This window comes from Manis pentadactyla, chromosome 15 (genome assembly GCF_030020395.1).
Source record: "Manis pentadactyla isolate mManPen7 chromosome 15, mManPen7.hap1, whole genome shotgun sequence".
Taxonomy (NCBI): domain Eukaryota; kingdom Metazoa; phylum Chordata; class Mammalia; order Pholidota; family Manidae; genus Manis; species Manis pentadactyla.
This window is the reverse complement of record NC_080033.1, coordinates 50,278,085-50,301,832: the sequence shown is the minus strand read 5'-3', so window position 1 is coordinate 50,301,832 and position 23,748 is coordinate 50,278,085. Positions and strand designations below refer to the sequence as shown.

Below are 23,748 nucleotides of genomic sequence, written 5' to 3'. Positions count from 1 at the left end.
GGAGCTATATTGACATTTAAGTAACTGAGGTAAATTAAAAATATATTCATATAAATACTATTTTACAGCTATAATTCTATGAATTTTTCTTTTAAAAATGGAAACTAAAAATATATATTCCTGATTTATCTTAGTTTTTTAACAGTAGTCAACATAGCATAAGGAAGATGGACCATGTGTCAGAGCATCCCTGTCTCCCTCTTAAGAGTAAGCTGAGAATTTTAAAGCCAGGGGTTCTGTTTTCTCTACCAACTATTTCAGGCAGTACCTGCCAAAATGTTTCAGGCACAGTAGGTGTTTAACAAATTTTTGTTGCCATGACCTGAGATGGATCTGGAATTCTTCTGCCAAATTTTTATTTTTCAAAGGTGTCCTATTTCTGGAAAACATGCTCCTGTAATTCTGGTCTCAGTGTTTTTCTTTATAAAATGGGAATAATTGTCCTGCACCAGAAGGATTGTACAAATCAAAGAGAAAAGTCCTTAGACAAACATATGATGTTAATATGCATCAGATCATTAGAATCATTTTCTTTTTATTAATATAGCAGGCAGATTTTAGTTGAATTCTGAGTCTTGACTGACCCATGTGATTCCATCAAATGTGAACATTGGAGAGGTTATTATGTGACTTACCATACTTCACTTACCTCACTTTTCATATGCAATATTCTCTCTCATTGACCTTTGGGGAAATTAAGGGAATTACCATATGAGAAGCAATTCTCATAGTTCTTGGCACACAGATAGTGACCCACAAAAAGTGGCTAACAATAAAAACTTTAAATAAATGTACCAATAAGCTGAGAAGAATATATGGATTTTTGCATTTTCTCCTTGATATTTTTTATCATCCTAAAATTCATGTCTGTTTATACTAAACAGGTCAGAGTACTTTCTAAAATGGTTCTAACTAATTTGTGTGAATCTCATTATATTTTATTTTGAGTGCTATGTACACAAAGGCATAGAGCTTTTGTACTGTTGTTGGTTGTGGAAATTGATGAAGTCACAATTAATGTAAAAGGACTGCCTGGCTCTTCCAACAAGGGGTAGTTAAAAAATAACTTTGTGAGTTTTCCCATCACTAACCAATGTCACTTTTCATTTTAGCTGCACACAGACCTGGACCCTGGAAGCAAAAAAATCAAGTATATCTTATCAGGAGATGGAGCTGGGACAATCTTTCAAATAAATGATATAACAGGAGATATCCATGCTATAAAAAGACTTGACCGAGAAGAGAAGGCTGAGTACACCCTCACAGCTCAGGCGGTGGACTGGGAGACAAACAAGCCTCTTGAACCTCCATCTGAATTTATTATTAAAGTTCAAGACATCAATGACAATGCACCAGAGTTTCTTAATGGACCCTATCATGCTACCGTGCCAGAGATGTCCATTTTGGGTATGTATGCTTCTAATTTCATAGAACTATTGAGAGTTCATTTTTAAAATAGCTCCTGGCAGCAAGGCTGGTGTGTTGCAGAATAAGAGACATTTATGACCGTCTTATCTCTAATTTGCATTTGCAAATCCCCTTTTTTGGCCTAAGTTCCACAGCTCAATAGCTTTAGTCCCTTAGTAATAGGAACTGACGAAGCAGTTTTATTAAAATATCTCTCTTTACACGACAGTACTTCAATAGAGGCTGAATTTGTATTCCTCGCACCGACTTGTAGTTTGAGTATTGTTACCGAGGCGGATTTATCAAGATTTGTTCCAACATGCCAGTCTAATCCTATTGATATTTGCTTGATGTCTAATTATTTGTTTGTGTGTATTCACATGCAGATGTAGCACACACAGAGAAACAGAAAACCGGCTAGGTCCATAGTCAGCCAGATATTGAACTGAGCTAGTGGGTTGAGTCAAGGGTGGATTAGGAAATCATTTACCAGAGATTTCTATGTTGTGGCCATCTTACCTTAACAGTACCTTTCTTAGGAGCACCGCCATCACCCATGACCCACTTCCATTTTTTCTGAGCCATTGTAGTATCCATTACATTTTACAGAACAGTATAAATTTCAAAACATGACTCTTTCCCTGTTTTTTTCCTATTTTGGATTTGCTTGCCTGTCCCCCAACCTTGGCTTTAATCCAGGACACCCTTGATACCAAACTACATACTCTAGGAGGAGGGGATTTAGAGTTCATCCTTATCTGACAAAAACAGCATTCAGGATCCCAAATTCAGAGTATGTGATGACAGAAGGCATTCTCATGTACATAGTATATGTCCCAGTTTGCTTCAGATTGCACTTAAGACAACCTACAAGGAAACAGCTATGCAGTAAAATCACATACATGAGAAGCAGGTGAAATGATAACACACATTAAAAAACAGAAGTAGAGAGATCATTTGAAGGCCAGAATTAGGTAAGCAGTCTGGCTTTATTTGATCTCTTCTTTCTTTACCTACAATATAACACTGATAGATATACCAGTCAGATTAGATTTCATAACTTACCCATATATTTCTCCTGCCAGGACTCCACTTTGCCTATCTCTTGTGTAAGGAATTCCACTTTTATTATTTTTTCCTTCTTTTTATTTTATTTTATTTTATTTTATTTTGGTATTGTTGATATACAATTACATGAGCAACATTGTGGTTACTGGATTCCCCCCATTATCAAGTCCCCACCACATACCCCATTATAGTCACTGTCCAGCGTAGTAAGATGCTATAGAGTCACTACTTGTCTTCTCTGTGCTAACCTGCCTTCCCTGCCCCCCCCCACATTATGTGCACTAATTGTAATGCCCCTTATTCCCCTTCTCCTTCTCTTCCCACCCACACTCCCCAGTCCCTTTCCCTTTGGTAACTGTTAGTCCCTTCTTGGGTTTTGTGAGTCTGCTGCTGTTTTGTTCCTTCAGTTTTTTCTTTGTTCTTATATTCCACAGATGAATTGCTCTTCTATGGCTAGATGAAATGGTACTTTTTCTAGAGAAACTTCTATGCCTTTTTAGCAAGAAGTTCTCTATCATCTTCACCATTAAAATGGTACCTACCAGTGAGTGATAATACCTCCATGTTTGTCCTGTAAGATTCTGACGTGCAAAGAAAAACTAAGAAACACTATGTATTTTTTTCTTCTTGTTTGATCAACTCATGTAGAGCAGAGAACTTGCCCAATTCATGTCATCATCCCGAATAGAGTAAGATGGTTTAAAGAACTATTGGCACCTACAATACACACAGAACACTTTATCTTAATTGCTAATAAATGATGAACAGAGAAACTGCTATTTTTTTGCCTTATTATTATGATTTCTCCATCTTAATAGACAAGTCTATATCTGTTTACTGCAATGTGTCAAAGGCTTCCATTTTTGTTTATATGAGTCATGTGCCTGAAAAATATGTTGAGGAAGAGAACCCACAAAACTTCTGTAGACTTGAAGGTCAATTGCAGCTAAGAAAAGGATTTGGAAGATATTAGCTACATAATGCAATATGTCTATGTTCCAGTTAATATACATGCATTTATTCCCTATCTGAAAGATTTTTCTTGATAACATAGCAGAGACTAAAAGAAATAATCTACACTAACATATGCACAGTGATTATTATTTTAATGTTAAACCTGTGACATCTCTTCCAAAAACCACATGGAGTGTGGTCCAGTTGAAGTATGGGTTTTTAACGTTAGATGGACTTTTGAATCCCAGTTCCATCTCTTAGTATCTGGTTGACTTTGAAGTTCAGGGAGGTTCAATTATTGCTGGTTTTCCTTAACTACAGCGCAAAATAATAATTACCATCTTGCTTTCATTGTGTGAAAATCACACAATAAAATACAAGGCAAAGTTATGCTATAAAGTAAGTGTTCCATAACTGGTTGTTTTGGTGGTTTTTAAAATTATTTTTATTAATCTATTTTCCACCTTACCTTTGGACCTTCCCTCCCATATTGATTTTATGTATCGGGTGTCTGGTTTCTGCTTGACTCCAGCCTCTCTGTTTAAGGGAAGCAGAGACAGAGGCACTGTTTTATTGTCAAGTATAAATTATTCCCTTCATTTGTCATGAAGGTGAATATGAGAATGAAGGTCAGCTGCTATCACCTTTCTCTCCCCATTATCACTGTTCTCTCTCAACCTGTTTCTTCCCTGCCCCCCTTCCTTCTTTGATTTTTCTTTCTTTGCTACTGCAGAAATGCCAGCCTCTGCACCTGTACATCCTGAGGAATGCCAGCAAGGGCTGGGGGATTTCATTGTGCAGAAAGTGAAAAATATAATTCTAATTGAGATTTTACCAATATTAAATTGAAATGACTGCAATGTTCAAGAACTGTCTGCCAGTTGACAAGTTGTCAAGACAAAATACACATATATATTTGCCCAAATGGCAGCCAAATTATTTTAGAAATATCTTATTTGGAAGCTGCAGATACAGCTCTTTTATATTCTACTGTGAATTTAGAACTTGATGAGAATTCACTTTTATAGCAATACCACATAAAGAATGGCATACAAGCTCGTCTTATTTTAACCGTGAATTCCAATATAGCATTGTTGAAGTTGATCTTTCAATGCAAATTCGCTTACATTTATCGAGTTCCAGAACACTTTAAGGAGATATTTTTAATGCAATTGTATATTGGAGGTACAGGTGTTTAACCCTGATTGAATGTGTCTACACCTCTGTTCGAGTAAAGGAAACTTATTTGAGTTAAATAGAATTTGACATTATTTGGCTGCAAACTTGCCTTCTATTTGTGTAAGTGACAAAAACCCATAGAAGCCTCACTTTCTCTATCTGTATATCTAGTGCGCATGATAATCCGTACTTTAAAAAGTACATTTGGAAAAACTCAATGGTTATATTTAAAGTACTTGGCACAGCATAGAGGTGGTGACCAATGTATCTTAGTTTCTTTACAACCATCCATTTGTGAGTTGCTTCCACCAGTAAGATTCAGTGAAATGGCTGTATGATATGAATGCCTTAGCCAATGAAAAATTACTCACAGGCCTTACCTTTATCTTTCACAAATGTTCCTATTGGAAGGAGCCCTATTTTATTCAAAAGGGCATATTAGTGAAGATGGGAGCTAAGAAGTGAGAAAGCCAAGTAGTTGCCTAAGCTTGTAGGGATTATCAACACTACACAGTGCACAGTTGTATAGCAGATGGAGGCTTTCTTAGTTTTCCTTTTCATTCAGAGACCCCCTAATGATGATCAATGTGTATTGAGAAGTTGCTGTATGCCAGAAGCTTTGTTAAATGCTTCTAATATCCACAACAACCTGAAAACAATAGTGCTGATATTAACTTGCCTACTTCTCATTATTTTTCATCAGAAAAATGGGAGGAATAATAGCTAATCCAAATCTCAATATTAAGTGGATGAGGTAGGTCTAAAATCCAGACATCTGGCTCTAAACTCCCTTGGGCTTACCCCATATGCTGTACTAATCTTTGATAATATCTCTAGAGAATTTTGTTTATAAGAGTGCTAAGATTCTGCTGCATATTTATAATCATTAATATTTTTCCAAATCGGAAGAGGTCTTGAGGTCAGCATTCTTTGTAAATAAAACTGAAGAACTGAGACAGGAGTTGTTAAAGGAAAAGTTTGGGTGCAGCATTACACAATTTTAAATATAGGAATATAAACACTTTAAAAATGTAAGGATAATGTATCACATAGAAATACAAATAACAATAAAATTAATTAAGAGCCATGTAGTGAGTAACTGAGGCTGAAGTGCTGTTAATTTAATAAAGACATAAAGTCTAAAGAGAGTAACTGGGATTGACTCTGGATTTTGTGACGGTGAATGAAAAAGGAGAAGGCACTTTCCACCAAAAAAAAATATCAATCGAAATATCAGAAGAGGATCAAGAGATGACTTAGTAAAATATATTTTTAAAAGGTACATCTCACTGCTTTCCAGAAGCTTATAACTGGAGAGGTTATGGAAGCTAGGACACAATGTGCAAGTGAACTTACTCTCCTTGAACAATAACTCAGCCAAAAGGAGTATGTTAAAATTTGAAAATAACTTAGTCTTTTCCTTTCTGTGTATTATTCTCATTCTATCTTTTATTGCCATTAATATTAAGCCTTTTCTTTGTAAATATGTCCTTTTATGATTAACATCCTCAAATCCTAGTTTTGAGTTAGGCCCATCTGAAATATTCTGATTATTTTGTGTTCTTCATTATCTCTAAATGTGGCATAAATTTAAACTTAGAGAAGAGTTGCAAATGAAGTCCAAGTTCTGTTGTTTTCTGAACCATTTGAAAGTGAGTTGCTGACATGGTAACCCATGATCAAGCTTCAGGAAATCCTTCCCACATGAATGTGTTTCTATACATGCATGATGCTACCATCAAAACTGGGGAATTAAAATTGATATACCAGCACTAATGACCTCAGCCAAATGTCTTCAATTGCTGCGATAATGTTCTTTTATAGATTAAAAAGATCAAATCTAGGACTGTACATGCATTACTGTTATGACTCTTTGGAGTTCTTCAGTCTGGAATGGTTCTTCAGTCTCCTGCGATTTCATTACCTTTATTTACACTGGAAGATTAGAGAGCAATTGTTTTATAGAATTGCTTAGTTAGGATTTGCCGGATGTTTCCTCGCAATTAGATTTAGGACATGCATTTTTTTGGCAGTACTATTACAGATAATACTTTATTGCTTTGTATCAGGTGGTACATGATTTTTATTTATTCCATGATTGATGACAATAACTTTTGATCACATCATCACATGTGATGGTGTTTACCATGTGTCTCCATTGTAAAGTTACTCTTTTTTCTCTTTGTATTTAATAAGTGCTTTGTAGCACTTATCAAAGTAGACACTTTGAACTGAAGTAAACATCTTGTTCCTCATTAAATTACTACTCCCCAATTTTACATCCATTGAAGTTTCCTAGCTGAATTAATTATGACCATGACACCCGTCAAGTGGTGATTTTATTAGTTCCATCATTTCATCTACATCTGTTACTTGACATTCTCTTAAGAGGAAAAACTTTCTATTTTTCCCATTTATTTGCTTGTATATTCATTTACATTATTTTGGATTTTACATCAGTTGGGCCTCTCTTTTATTTAATTAATTATCATACATTGTTATCTCTATTTGCCTTGGTGCCATATAATAATTATTAATAACATTCATTATTAGACTTAGCCATGACATGCCCTTGGAGTTGACTCTGTTTCCTGTTGATATGCCTCAGCCTTTGGGAGCATTCTTATTTCCTGCCTAACAAAGGGTTCTAGGTTTCTTTTGTACTTTTCCTGACCCAGTGCTAGAATTTGTCATGTATACAAAGTGACCTGGTTCCAGCTAAAGGAGAATGATACTCAGATAACAAATTCTGGCCATTAGTTGCTCTTCCAAATTTTCTAGTGTATGAGACAGAGCTAAGTAATGTATGGGAGCATGTGTACATACATACACACATTATCTCTTAGTATTGAGCTGAATAGTGTTCCACCCAAATTTCATCCACCCAGAACTTTAGAATGTACTTTTATTTGAAAATAGGTTCCCTGCAGATGTAAATTAGTTAAGCTGAGGTCGTGAGTTGAATGGAGGCCATGACATGCCCTTGGAGTTGATTCTGTTTCCTGTTGATATGCCTCAGCCTTTGAAAGCATTACCACAAGCCTAGGGGCACCAGGAGATATCAGCGGCTGGAAGGGGCAAGGAAGTGTTCTTCAGAAAAAATATGGACATGTCAACACTTTGATTTTAGGCTCCAAAATTGTGAAAGAATAAATTCCTGTTGTTTTTAGCAACCCAATTTGTGATAATTTGTTGTGACAGCCTTAGGAAACCAATACACAATCTATTGAAAACCACTAGTTCCCCTCTATGCCTCCAGAGGATTCATGCAAATTTTTTCCCCTTTCTCCAAAATTGAAACACCTGGGTTTCTCTATCCTCAGTGTATTTGTTATTTACATCACCCTTCTCCTTCCATGATAAATGATTTCATGATGTCCCTCTGCCCATCTTCTGGGTCCCCTGCACCAATGTTTCTCTGCTATTCCCTTCTGTCTCCACCTTCCTGCCTGAACATGGACTCCTACCTGCACAAATGGCTTTTGGGCTGAACTGTTCAGGTGGTAGGCAGGCCTTCAGGAGTGGAGGCAGGAAACTATATATAATACTCTTTACTTTTTTTTCCCTATGTATCTTGATCGTTTCTTAGTATATAATAACTTACAGCAGCATTTTTCCAATCTATATTCAAAATAGGTTTACTGAAAAAAAAATCAGAGTTAATTGATAAACACTGAATTAAAGAAAGTGAAATGCTTTTCATATTTCAGTCCTTAAAGTATTCAGATATTTTAATTTGATAAATTCATATGTGCCCTTTTGGAGATTCAGATAACTTATATGATCCCAGAAACTATTTTTTAAGAAATATCTTTGCACAACATACCTTTGGACTACAAAGCTTTACAAACACACGTCTGATGAAAAGAGATTTTGATTCTATGCAAGGTCATGTGTTAATTTAGCTTGCAGCTAAATGGTGAAATTTGCAATTTCTAAGAGTGAATTGAAAATTATGATGACGATAGCTTAAATGGATTATTTTGTTATTCCTGTTGCTGCCCAGCACCTATTTTAGTTCTATATAAAGAAAATTCCCAAAGTAATAAAGGGATTCATTTTCATATTCTTTTTTTTATTATTAAAGAAATAATTTATGTCACAAAAGCTTAAGAGATCAAACACTATTCATACTAACAAATTGTCTTAAACCTAACTTCTTTCTTATAATTTAGAGGTTGTCGCTTTTTTTCTTTCTCTTTTGGTTAGATGTTAAAAAGATTCATTAGCGTTTCTCTATTTTAAAGGGGAGAGGCAACGTGTGAAAGGGGAAACACATATCGTGATGGATTTGATTATATTTTTTGTCTTGTTTGATTCAAAGTGATGAACAAAATTGAAATTCTTTAGGAAAACATGGGTGGGAAATCATGAGTACTGAAATAAATACTCTCAAAAGAAATCCAGCTGCTCTACCTGATATGAATGCCTGTAACAGCTGTGGTTCCAAAACTCCAAGATGGGGTGAGGATTGTGTATTTTCTGTTTTGCATAAAAAGCTAAACCTCCGTTAGAGATCCATAGACAGTAAAATAGCTGAATCTTGTATTTTATGAAGAAAGTGAAATGTGGTTTCTATTATGTGGATTTTTGGTTCCCAAAAGTCTCCCTAAATGATCTATGGCTTAAGAAATTACTGAAGTATTCAAGTGGTAAAGTCACTGACAGTTACCTGTGAGAGGTATCTAAAATGTGTATCTCCCAGGAGGCATTACGTTATTTCTACACTGGCTAAGAACAAGTTTGATGTGTAATGATATTAATATAAAGGTTTATTTGAATGCTTTCTGTGATGAGGAAACTCCTTCCATTGAATTTTGCTTTAAAGCTTACTCTTCTGTACTTCCTAAATTTTTTTAAAAAGTATAGAAATCCAGTTTTTAGTTATTTTGATATAAGTTGAAATTCTAGAACTACTCTCTATAGGGCTAGCTTAGCAGCCTCAGACCCACCCCTGTTCAGGGTTCCATTCCCAGTGTACTCTAAGTGTTTTCCATGGTTTCTTCTTATGGAATTGGTCTATGGACTTAGGAATTTTAAGAAGCAGAAATATTTGAATCTTTCTAGAAGATGAATTCTCAATCAGAGCAGTAAAAATTCTTCAGAATGGTATAAATAATAAGAAAATGTGATGCAATATCTAATGTGATTTTATAAGCTATAATACCAATATTACTTTTGTTTTATGTAATAGAATAAGTTTGTTTTTACATAGCCTGAAATTTGAACCTACTGACAACGAATTTAACAATGTCTGCCCCTGACCACACACCTACAAATGAACAGAGTCAACATCTTATGGAATAGGAGCTGTTGCCTTGATTTACTTTGAAAACCTATATCTCCTGCGTGCAGGTATCTCACAATTTGAATTGGTGTCTCAGAGGATTAACTCAGTATTAATGATATTCAAGTAAAGAGGCAGCATTGATCATGTATCTCACCCCATGATTTTAAACCAGCTCAAACCATCCATGTACCAATTAAACAATGGTTTCCAGCCCAAATCATAGTAGTAGCTAATCTCAAGTTTTGCTTCGTTACCTTTGAAACTTTTCCTCCATTGTATTCCTGTGCTTGCTTGTTGGGATTAAACTCAGTGCAATGGAGTAACAATTTGATCATCAAATTAAACTCAGTTTGATTATTCTCATGTTATTTTTTTATGTCCTTCAGAAATATGTTTCTACTCACACACATTTTGAGTTTTCCTATTTCTGGCTAAACTGGTTAACATCTCTGAAAATTACATGCTACTTGCCTGTTCTCAGCGAAGTGCCAACCTTTCATCCATGCCACCCTGAGCCCTTCTGAGAAAAATGAGACTTTTACTGCTTTTGATTCCAGTAACCTTCTGGTATTTGAAACACTGAAAGGTATTCTCCTACCAGCAAATCTGTACTTATCATAAAGAAAATCAAAACACTCTAGAAACAATTTCATATTATAGATGGAAGGTTGGGGAAGCAAGGTGGGCTTCTGCCCAGATAATCCCAAGACCCTATTGTCTTCCTCATCTCTTTGCCTTCATACAAGAATTAATATTTTAGGATTCAATATATTTATTGATTCTAGAGACAAAAGGGCAAATCTTCCTGAAGTTACTCAAGCCATGTTTGTGTCTAGAGCTCTGTGAATTGGCATCAACACCTACAGTGTCATGAATTTTTTTCTTACATAGACATTCCAAGAAATGATGAATTAAAAGGAGCTAAAGAGAAAGTGCTCATAGAGTTCAGACTTTACCCACAATTGCCTGTCAGAGAAATGAATCAACTGCATGTCAGGGCAGCTCCAAAACACGCATCTGTGAAATTCTGAAGTGTTGGCCGAAAATGAATGAGGAACACCTTTGTCAATATATATTTGGTGTATGGCATGCTCTTTTCAAAACCTTGCCTCTCACAGCTGGTAGGAATTCCTAGAGTCTCTATGCGTGGATTAATATTATTTCTTTAACTTTGATATTTGTGCATCATGGGCTTAGCATTTGTACTTCCCGGACTCACTGGACTTTGAAAATTGCCATTGGATTTTTAGACCCAAATGCTTTTAGTGTTCAGTTGATTAGCAATCACAGTTTTTATAAGATATGTGCCATTTTTTTTTTCCTATTCTCCTTACCAATAACTTCCTATAGAGAAAAACGTGATGAAATTGATATGGTGAGATAGCTACATGCATAGATAAGTACATAGATCAAAAAAATGAGAAGTAGTAGAGAAGATATGCAAGCTGTTAAAAGAACTAAAGGATAAAGATATAAATGTAGACCTATGGAGAAAAGATATACAGGCTTGTGTAACTGTGTGTATATGTGCGAGTACTTGATACATATTAGATATCTTTAAAAAGATAAAAAGAATAGTTACATTATAAGGTTGCAGATGAGAATATATGGATTGTCTTAGATACTTCTTCCATTTTAAGAGAACAAAGTTTCATCTCTTGTGTCTATACTTGAAGAATTTAGTTAGTATTACCATATTTGTGCCACTGTTGAAATTATTTTGTTTATTCTCTTTTTGTCAGGGAGCATGACTTCCAAGATTCAAAATGACTCCTCCTACTTCTGTTCTTTGACAATGCGATTGTGGACACTGTTTATCAGCCACTACCAATGTTACTCTGCCTATTCCTGCTTTTCGAAAGTTTGTGTGAGAAAAGGAATGAATATAAGAAAGAGTATCTTGTAGTCAGCAATCATCTGTGGAGAACCTACGTTTTCAAGGCTTCAGTGAGCACCCACTGAGTGTCTATCTAGCTCGTACTGTGTTTATTCTTTAGTATCTGTCCATCTCTCCCTGGCAGTATAGATGACCAGCCATCAGTTTACATAGGGTTGCTTCTGCTCGGGAACACAGGTAGACATTTGACCAACTGTCGTTCAGTTACCCAGGTATTTGCCACAAGGATGGAGAGGATGTTGAAGTAGTATCTTTCCAAAATAGCTGAACATAGAAATATGTGAACTTGGGAGCCACCAGGTAAACACCATCTTTTCATGGTATATATTAGAGAAACAGAAAAGGTATGCTTCACAGTAGGGGACAAGATGAAATAGGCAACTAAGTTAAGAAATAAGGAGAAAATATGAGACTTCTTACTGGATTTCTTCATCTCTGGTTCTGGAAACTTATTGAGCCTTAAGACCATTCCTATCTTTAATTTTCATGATATTTCTGTCTACTCTTACATCACAATTCAAAAAGGTGACAGACATACTATGTTTCTTAAAGTAAAAGATTTCCTAAGAAATACAAAGACAAAACAAAATTGTCTGTTGGATGCTGTAGGTGCCAGTGAAAAGGAGTTTATTCAAAGGAGTTAGATCTCTAAAAGAGGGTGTACAGAAGCATCTTTCTTCCTGGATTTGTAAACAGTATGCACCAATAATAAATATTTATAGTCACTCAAATTATATACAGTTTTCTCATGATATGGATCTAAAGAATAGATGATCACTTTTGTGTCTTTCTTCTGAAAGATCTTGGCTCTTCAGGGCAAGGCATAGTATCACTATCAGTAACTTGCATATCTTCATAATATAGTAAAAGAAGTTTGTCCGTATCTGCCATCAGCTGCTGCCCATATAAAAAGAATGAACTGAAATGTTATATTCTTGGAAAAGTTAGAGCCAGAGTTGGAGAATGAGATACCTCTTTTAACCAGGACTATGAAAGGGTCATGCATCTCCTTGAACTGGAAGAGAAAGAGAGAATGAGAGAAAGGAATATTCTCAGCTCGGTATGAAAAAAAAAGACTCTTTTGCCGAGTGTAATGTCTCTCTTCCATCCGTTTATATTCAGATCCTATTAATGGATGTAAGATAACCTACAGTCTTCTGTGCTTTGTTCTTTTTAAAATTACTATTAAAGAAAACCCAGATGATCAAGACTGAAAACAAAGGGCAAAATTCATTCCTGAGCATGTCTTTATTGTCCTTTTCCTCACCTTGACAGAATCATCTGAATAATGATAATCACCCCAGGATTTTTTTTTCTATTGTTATTCCTGTGTAATTATTAGGGCTGCTGGTACCACTAGGTAATGATGAAGTAGTATCAAACAATCCCCACACATTTATGTATATGTAACAAGTTATAAAGTCAAAATTAAGTGAAAGGAGAAGTACGAGGCTCCGTCTTAAGAGCTGCTCTTAGAGTGACTCACAGCTCCCACAAACACTATGTACATGCCGTGGGAAGGCCTTTCTGGGGGGCCATGCAGCATTGAAAGTAAGACTGTGTGATGTGAGTCCAACATTGTTCTCCTGGCCTGATTTAGCACTAAGGGCACTGGTAAGTCAGAATTTCCATAAGCATTGACAGCAATTCTCATTCCTATTCAGGCTTGTCTACCTCTTTGCCTTTTCTTGTTCCCTGTGCATATTTTTAAATTATGTATGAAAGTGTAATATCCACACAGTAAAATGCATATGGCATAAGAGCATAGGCTCACAAGCTGAGCAGACTTGTGTAATCAGCACCCAAATAAAAAAAATATCAGAATAGCCCCAACCCTGCCAGATGTAGTCTTATGCCTTCTTCCTGTCACTATTCTTGCAAGAATAACTAATACCCTCACTTCTAAGAGCATAGATATTTTTAACCAGCTTTGCCATTTATATAAGTGGACCCATGCACTACTTTTGATTTTGTGTCTAGTTTCTTTCTCTCAATACCCTAAACAAACTTGAAACCAGGTCTACCAAATTTATGAGATATATGAATGAATCAGTGAGTTTATTGGTTTTTATATTAATTTATCCTGTTGAGTCCTTACCTACCCTTCTATTTACTTTTTTATTCTGGATCTGGAAGCTGACTTTAACCTTAGATATGTTATTTGAGGTAGCCTTTCATGATGTACCTACCTAGCTCAAGGCAGCTACATTGGGACTTCAGTGTCAATGCTAGGCTGTGCTTCAAGCCTATCCCCATTACCATCTCCTACTTCTATCCATACTGGTGAGACATGGAAGAGGTCTATAATCTGCCTGCAAAAAAATCTCACCTTTTTTCCTAATAGGAATTCACTTACTAAAGAAATTTATTCCAAAGAAAACAAAACAAAACTACAGTCTGCCTTTGCTACTTTTCTTGTTTAGGGTTCAACTCCAACTCCCATTTCTCTATTTTTTCTAATGTTATCATCAAATACATTTAGCAAACATTTATTGAGCACCTGCCTTAGTAGACAGTGAAGTCGCAGAGATAAACGCTGTGCGTTTGCACTTAGAAAACCCTAGTAGTTAAGAGTTCATTCTCTGGAGTCGACAATGTAGCAGATCCTTCCTAGTTTCCTCAGAGTACCCAACCCTCCTTTATTTCTTTGAGAACCACTGCCAAGATTTTGGGATCAGATATACCATTAACCTACATGGTATATGTTCAAGAAAAAATTATTTTATAATTTATACAAATTGTCTCACCACTAGTATCACTTGCTATAAATAGAAGATAAATGCTGGATAAATTAGATAAGTATAATGAAATATATGCATAATATTAGACAAACAGAATGTGACATATATGTAAATATATAAAACTCATTAACTTTTCTGTAGCCACTATTGCCTGACAAAGGCTCTTATCCCCACGCCTGCCTGTTCCTCACTGTATAAAGGGATATTAGCAAATATCAGAAAGGTGTTAAAAACATGCTAACATAAAACTGAGATAATGTATTCAGTATAATCAGAATAGTTAAAAGGAGAATGAAAGGGAGATGCTGTCACTATGGATTTGAAATCAATGAATGCTGGTTCCTTGTACACCTAGAGGGCTCTGCTGGGATATATTTTGGAGAGCGACATATGCAAAATGCATGTTCATATTTGGGTGTACATGGGTTACATTCTCTCTCTTAACCATACCAGCCTCCCAGGGGCACATAGCCTGGCCGTGAGGGTACCCTGCCATCCTGAGGCTTGTCAGAGATGTGGGAAGACCTTCTTAGCAAAAACCATGATTACCTAGATGACCCAGAGATGCCAGAAGGTATCAAGAACTTTGCTTGCCTAAGATTTGCACGACAGGGTATCAATTAAAATTTTGTGTTTCCGTGTGGCTCAGAGGAACTACAACTATTTCTTAAGAGCTTTGGAAGATGAGAAGTAGGCACATAGTCTCACCTGCTCAGTAGTTATCATGTGAGTAGGACAGATACAGTGTTAGCAGGACAGTGTGGCCTATACTTAATGACTAAAAGATCGATTCCTGCAGCATGACAAACATTTCAGCATCATCTCTCCATTCTGAGGTCTAAGAAATCCAGTACATATAAGCAATTAGCATCATATTCAAATGAGTAAGCAGGTGGATGGATTTAAAGGTGTGTGATTGTTTTAAATGTTGGATAGGATCTTTTATGTTATATCCATCAAGTAAAACTCATTTGATCAGAAGATATTTCAAGGTGTCCTGATTAAAGTGAGTTATTGCTGTGCTATAGCAATGCTGAAAAAGACAATTTTGAAGCTTGCCTACCCCCAGCTCAGAGACAAAAGCCATGTTGGGTTTTGGGGGACACTATAACACATTGGACTGGGCAATTGCTTTGAACAGAAAAAAAGAAAAGTTATTCCTGACTGATACTAAGATTTTCCTGACTCTTTAGACGTATCTGCAGCTCTTTAAGTTCTACAGAGCAGAATTTGGGGGAAATGCTTAGATATATGAGATCCCAGGTTAGGCTTAGGACTGCACACAGAATATAAAAATGTGCTTCCTTGTGTCTTTTATTGCTTCCTTGAAATGTTCAATGCTAAAAGCTCGGGCTTTGAAGACAGACTGTGTTTGAATTGTGGACCTTCTTCTAACTACTGGGCAACTTCAGATAGGGAATTCACCTTTCTGAATCTGAGTTTCTTTTTCTTTCAAATGGAATTTAAAAAGGAAAATTATACGAAAGGATAAAATACTATGCCTGGCATGCAGTATTTCAATAAATGTCTATTTTGCCCAGACTCTGGGGCATAACTATGTGTTATAAAGATTACCTTGGTTTACCTACTCAGCCAGTATACTGCTTCTGAATTCTGAGAGCATTGGTGTAAATAAATTTGGATCTTCCTCTCTGATATTTTTGTTTAGGATAAATTTTCAGAATTAAGCTAGTTAGTCAGTTCAAACGATCAAATTATTCGATTACCTTTACTGCAAATGTTACCCTTTTTTGTTGTTTTGATCCCACCTTCTCTTTTATTATTTTTTAGATTCACCCTGCAGAATAACATCTTGTTTCTGACCTTTCCTCCGAGTTCCAGGCCAAGAACGTCATACTTCCTATGTGAGATGTGTGACTGAGCTGTCTTTGTCATCACCAGCACATTCAAATTTGCATGTTATTTGTTGCCATGTGACAATAATGGTAGTAATGAGAATTATAATGATGCTGGTAGTGCTAATGATATAGATTACCTGAGCACCTATTGTGTGTGTGTAAGACACTAACCCAGGTATTTTGTATAGGATATTTACCACAAACTTCACGGCTTTTAACAATGCACATTTATTATTTTATAATTCCTACAGATTCAGCATCCATTTAGGAAGTCTGTCGTCCTCAGCTATAGAACAGAGGCTGCAAAATTTCAGACAGGCCTGAGGTCTCATCTGAGGCTCGACTGGGCAAGAATCCAATTCCAAAGTCTCATGGCTGCTGGCAGCATTCAGATCCTTCAGGGTCTCAGTTTCTTTGCTAACTCTGTCTAGTGGCCACCCTCCACTCATTGCTGCATGGCTGCTCCCAGCAAGAGAGTCTCTAGCATGCCAGACATTACTGTCTGTAACATAATCACGTCCCCACAATCACACACAACTTGCCACCTTTCCTGTACTTTATTAGAAGACAATCACAGGTAATACTTATTGATCTCCTCCTCTCTGATTCCATAGTTGCAAGAGGGATTATTTCCAAAACATTATGTTTGTGCGTAGCATTTCCTTGCTGCACATTCTTGAGTGCCTTCCCATTGTTCTTAGTAATAAATGTAGGTGGATTTGAATCATTTTATAACAAATAAGGGTCAGCTACTTTCCAACTACTATGTCTTCTCTCACCATCCTACTCCAAGGGATATCATAGTTCACTTGGACCTCTGCCTAGCTTCCACAGTGGTCATCTGCATTCACTATTCTATGCATTCAAATGCATTCTCTGATTCCATTCCCTCCTCTAATACTTCATCTGATTATGACATTCTCCTGCTTACTGAGATTCAGTGCTTCGTCCTTGCCTTTTAGATATAGTTCAAAATTTATAGCATGGCTCATAACGGTCTGCACAATCTAAATATGTCAGTATCCCTATATTTTGAAGTTGTGCACTCTGCCTCTCAGACCTGCTTTTTTATCCTTATGTATGAAGGTCTCAGAGTCCCCATACATGCCATTGATTTTTGCCTAGAAGACCCTAATTCCTCTTCATCTTTCCAGTCTCAGATTATCATCACTTCTTCCAAGTCTGTTAAAGACTTCATATTATTCTGTCTTTCCCTTTATACAAATTCTACTTGGTTAATCATTTACTCAAGTCATGATCTCTGTTTGGTCATAAGCTCCCTGAAGGTACAGCCTGAGATTGTATTGTTCATTGTTGTCTTCCAGTGCCTGCCACAGAGCAGGAATCTCAGAAAATACGTATTACACAAACAAACAAAAAAGGAAGGTAGAACTGAGATGTCAAGCAGTGCTCTCTTTAAATATTTCAATTGCAGTTAGGGAAACAGACAAAAGACCTTTCTGCAGTGAGGTCAGGTTCGTAGGAGAGTTGCTTTCTCCTGGTCTGTGGTCCTGAAAGGGCCTGTAGAAGAGGCTGGGATAGGTTTAGCACTGATCAGGGTACAGAACAATCTGTGAGAATGATGACAAGTAGCTGGTGCAGCTGATAATACCCAAGGCATCCAGTGGTGAAGTGAACTTCAGTGTCTTACAATAACATGAGGCATTTTGGGGTTGGAATGTTATTAAGATCTGTGTGTATTGCCTCTCAGAGTGACAGGCAGCTAATCATGAAATGTGACAATGAGAGAATTTCTTTTAGGTAATATTATGTTTTCAATCTTTCTAGATGAACCAAATTAAAGTAGAAATGAGGAAAGTAATGTTTAAGTAAGAAAATGCTCATGGCCTTCTTCATTTATTTTTCTTTGGAGATTCAAGTTACTCCCTCTGATTTAAAAGAAATACATCTTACACAATAACATTCTTTCCCTTGATGACTCAGTACAAACGAAATTTATTTATTTATTATTATCCTTTAATTTTTGGTCATCAGAGGTAAGGACATCATGAAAAGCCAGGGAATAATAATTTATCAGTATACTTTGCTTTCAAGGAAACTCATTTGGGTAGAATTTAGACAAAGAAATGATATTCATTATACCATCTTTTATTTTTCAATGACTTTAGAAACTTAGGTAGAACATGGAGGTGAATACAGTAATCTTATTCAGATATAAGGGATCAAAATCTTCAGACAGTAACTTAGATAGCCTGTTATAAAATAGGATTTGATGTATAACACAAGATGCTAAATGGAGACTCAAACAGGACAGCATAGAACACCTGGACTGATTCTGAAAAGTGAGTTGAGGAACATATCAAAATTTACATTTTCATATGTTCCTCTTCTCTCCACATCCAATTTAGATGTGATTTTTAAAATGGTATTCTCTTACTGTTATTTAGGGAACTAATATACATGCAGCAATGATACTTAACAGGTATTCAATAATTATTAACTAAGAAAAAAGAAAATATCCTACACAACATACCTGGGTTAATGTCTTATACACACACAGTAGGTGCTTAGTAAATCTATGCCGTTAGCATTACCAGCATCATTATAATTCTCATTACTACAATTAGGGATCAATACTGCACTGGGCAATTTGACCTGATTTGATATCCACAACATATCTATCAGGCAATTTTATTTTGTATTAAGAAAATTCAGTACAATAACTGGTTAAGAGTTTTGCAGCACCTAAAAAGAGTGAATTTGGGATTCAATTCTCCAGTCTTAACACAAATCCTTTAATCTAATTAAGACCTGAGTCTATGTGTCCAGATGGAACACATATTGTATATTTAATATATTGACATCAAAATAACAAGTACTTTTAAGGTAAGCATGGCTTCACTCCCTTCCCATTATCCCCAGGCAAAGCCTGTGTACTTAGGTTGAAATACTTAAAACCAGGTGAAGAAGTCTAGAGCACTTCTTCAATTTGGGCATAACTTATTCAAGGTGCTCCTTGAAGCTTCCTTTTCAGGATACCCTCCCTGGGGATGGAAAGTAGAATTCATTCCTCAGTTTTCCATCCTTTGCAAGTAAACATAAAGTGTTGAAAAAGAGGTTCAAAGTCCTCTAGTATCTGACTAGATGGTCAGCTCTGTGAAGGCAGGACCATTGCTCAGAAATCTATGGCAGTGTTTGCATAAGTGATTTACATGTAGCAAGTGCTAGTATTATGTTTGTAGTTGTATATAATTTTTTAAAACTAATTGTTTATGAATTGCAGGCTAATGCAGTTTTCAAAATTTTTCTTTTAATCCTTGAAGGGGAAAACATCTCTAATATTTTATTATCTTGAACACATTCTGTCTCTCTCTCTCTCTCTCTTATACACACACACATGCCTCCTCCCTCCATCTCTCACTTGTATGTGTTGCAGTGTATATGTCTTTTAGTGTGGATTTGTGTGATATATACTGTCTAAGTTGGAGAGAAAATGTTGCATTCTTTCCAGATCAAAGAGAAAAATGTGTAGAGTCTGGAGCAACAACAAAAATAGCTGGCTTGTCTCACTGTCTCTCTATTCTGTATAAATTCTACCCTGAAGGGAATTCTCTTTTCTGTCTCATATCATCTTTTCTCTATACATACACATATAATGAAATATGTGCAAATCCTAAAGTCTTCATAGGAACATAAAGAGACCATTAATTTTGTATTATCTTGGCAAAAATGAGGGTGAGAAATTATTTATATTGTGGGCTCTGATTCAGGCAATTCAAGTTCCAAAGGATTCAGTTTCAGCAAGTGCCTTGCACACCTCTCTTTTAAGAAATCCATGTTACTCATTTATTTCCTTATGAGTTTGTCAGTTCCAGCTGTAATATACAGTCTTGGATAGTCTTGTCCTAAGAAGATGATGAAATTATTTCTTTATGCTGGTGCTTAAAGTAATTGTGTTTGATTTCAAAGGGTTTTATGAATGTAGTGAAAATGTATCTGAAAAGGAACTCTGTGCTGGTGACAGAGGTAGAGGCCCAGATGTAAGGGAACTGATGCTTGTAAGTATATAGTTATCACAGTGATCTTTGCAGGTTTCCCAGTGTTTGTATGAGATGTTCATATGTTGTGCAACAGTGTTGTCTATCTTTGTTATCCCACCAGTTCTCTATGAAAATGCAGTAAGTGGGTAAAGCAGGCAAGCAAATTAGACTCAGAGATTTAGTGACTTGTATAAGTCTGTCTGTTCCAGTTCTTTTTATCTCTAAGCCCCACATATACTGATCCCTATGCTAAATGTGCTTTCCACATGCTTTCCACCACATCTAGGATAATGCCTCAGATCAGAAATAAGGGGGAAGGGAACAGACACAAATGGAAAGTTGAGGTTAACTTTTTTCTTGGTGGTTGATCAGTACATATTCATTTAATGAAGAGAAAGGAGAACATCTTTACTATAAGAATCTGTGTACAAGAGGTTTCTTTTCTATGATCAACATCTCATAGTCCTCGCTTCTCTCATCCCCTGAGCAAGTCAGTAGAGAGAAATGAGCTAAGCCAAAGGACGCAGAGGCCATTTCCCTGTTAATGGATTAAAGGGGACTTAGACCTAGGTTTGAAGGTTATTTGAAATCTTTCCTACAAGCAGAATGTCCAGGGTTTGTGATATTAGTCATGAAGTGTGTGGGTGCCTTGTGTAATCAGTGGGGAGCAGGAAGTTGACATCGAGGACATGAAGTCTTGGAATCAATGTGCAAGCTAGGGAAGCAGTTATCATCAGATGTTAAGGGATTTGTGCAGTTGAATGCCTGAAAATTCTTACTTATTTAAATTCTTGTTCAGACTTTCACAAAGTATGTAATTTTAATGATCATGCTTAGCCATTTTACAACATATTAATTTTGGAGAAAAAGTATCATTAACGTGAAAACTACATTACATCCTGTGTTCCATAAAGTGCCATGCAATAAAAAGTAGCTCTTCTGGTTATGACACCTACTATTTGGTGATGAGATATCATAATAACTCAAAAGCATTGGGTGAAAACAGGGAAATTTATGAGTTATAGCCTTACTGATGCTTAACTAAAAATGCAGCGCCTATTACAAGGTTCAAAAGCATACTTACATTCCAAGTATTGGTACTTTCTGTTCAACCTTCGATTATAAAAAGGCTAGGGGAAATTGTCAGTCTACTTTTTTAAAATTAGAAACTTCATAATTGTCTTACCTTACTCAGGAGGTTGTAAAGTTATAAAAAAAGAAGCTGAAGCATTATATAACATGTTACGGTAGGTTTTTTGTTTTTGTTTTTAGTCATAGGTACCTATGTTGCTCTGGTTAACAGTGCCATTACTGTTCACTTAATACATTACTTCCCTAATTTGAGTGCCCATCAGAAGGACCTAGAGGACTGGTTAAAATATAGTTTTCAGCCTCACACTCAGAGTTTATGATTCAGTGGGTCTGGAGAGGAGCTGAGAACGTCTGTGTCCAACAGGCTCCGGGATGAGGCTCATGCTGCTGGTCTGGAGATCACGCTCTGAGAACCACTTGATTAGTGGGTGACTATAATGCTGTATTTCTCTACTTGGAGTCCATGGTGGGCCAAGAGATTCTGAAAACAAAGTAAGAGAGGTGCGACACATCTTTCTGAGGTGTTACCAGAACATTTATAAGGCTATTTCATATTTTAAAGAAACAATGTTCATCTGTGAGCGAATGAAGAAAACACATGACATATTCTGAGGAAAACACAAGACCTCAGAGTTGTTCAAGTTTCTAGTCATCTGCTTCTACCTCTGAAATCTGTTACCTAGTAAGACTGTCTAACTTACTGGAGCTTTTCAAACACATCCACCCAGATATTCTAAAATTAGAGGCTCTGCAAGAGCAAGTGCTGTATCAATTTACCAAATGTTAAAACCCCAAGTCCTGGCTTTCTGTCTGGCAAGAATAGGGGCTCAACCATCTGTGTGGTCTTAAGCAACATTTCCTCTGTTTTAACCTCCCCGTGTCTAGGTGCCACATAAGGGAAATAAGAACAATGACAGAACCACTTCATTGGGAGATAGTATTCTAGGTTGGGTTTGTTGTATTGATTCACAACTATATGTGAAAGCATTTACCACATATAGTAAATGTAGTGAGAGCTTACTATGTTACTTAATTACAGTGAACAGACAAGTTCACATATACCATTTACATGAAATTCTTTGTGTGGGGGACCTGGGAATTTCATGTTGAACCAACTCATGGCATGCTTCTTCATTAAGTTGTCTGTGGTTCACAGTTCAGGAAACACTGTTACACAGGTTTATAGTTTTTTCAAGGACAATGCCAGCAAATAATGGTAGGATGAAAAATCCAGCCTACCTCAGGCTTGTTTATGCAGATTAAAAGTCTACTGGACACTTCTGTGTGTCTACATAACTACTCTTTTTACTATTCATATAATATTAGCAAACTGTAGTCATCAAGGATTTGCATGTATATAAATGCACATCCATGCTACACTCTAATTAGGCAGAGAATTGGAAGTGTCCCAATGCCTTATTACTACAGAAAAATTACAATATATAGGTTTAAATAGTTACAAAAGTGAAGTTTAAGCTGTTCTTTTGCAATTCTCCTGCCTCTCCTGGATGCTTTTCACAGGGTCTGACCCCCCCAACCCCCATCTATCCTAAATTGTATTCATTCGACTGCTCTTTAGACTGTAGGTGCTAATTAACTTCTTAACACTTTTTACACAGACATAAAAGCCCAGCCTTCCCACGTCTGTGTCTTCTAAGGTGTCTCTTTGAGTTGCCTACTAAAAAGAGGTGTGTTTCCCACAGTTATGTATTACTTTTGTAATTAAAAACTTGAAATGACATATAACTTTTCAAAGGCTGTAAGCACCCTTCTTCTTCCTAACTCAGAAGTAGCCCTTTTCCATGGGCTAGTGGGTGATGGATCCTTGTTCCTGCCTCTGAGATTCTGAATTGGTTTCCATGGGATAGGGATGTAGGGATCTATCTGCATTTTAAACACAGCTTCTCAGGGGGTTCTGGTCTGCTTAGAGGAATCATTCATCCAGAGCAGTGTTCTTCTCAAACTGAACACACTGCTCCATTTTCTGACATACTGTGTTTTGTTTGATAGTTTCAAAATATGTCTAGTGAGTGGTCTCCACATTCTGATTCTCAAATACCTGCTGAATTATTTGGGCGTTAGTCATACAGGAACAGTATAGCATATTATACAGTACACAGCACATACCACAGAGCAACATTGCATATTCCATACAGTTTGCTGTTATTCAGAACCAGCTTCTGATTGCAGGCCCCACATCTGTTGGATATGGGGAACCAAGCCAGTAGCCTAGACATTTTAGTTTTCCTTTTCTTTCCCT

General features: G+C 36.4%; 1 protein-coding gene across 4 annotated transcripts in view; it reads left to right on the top strand.

The window, feature by feature from the left end:
- The window catches only part of CDH8 (cadherin 8), a 350,974-nt gene that overhangs the window by 111,328 nt on the left and 215,898 nt on the right, over nucleotides 1-23,748 (top strand). For all 4 annotated transcript variants that reach the window (XM_036897785.2, XM_036897786.2, XM_036897782.2 and 1 more), the window contains one exon: nucleotides 1,113-1,407. In XM_036897785.2, the coding sequence (XP_036753680.1) occupies nucleotides 1,113-1,407 (295 nt within the window). The remainder of the gene's footprint in view (nucleotides 1-1,112; nucleotides 1,408-23,748) is intronic.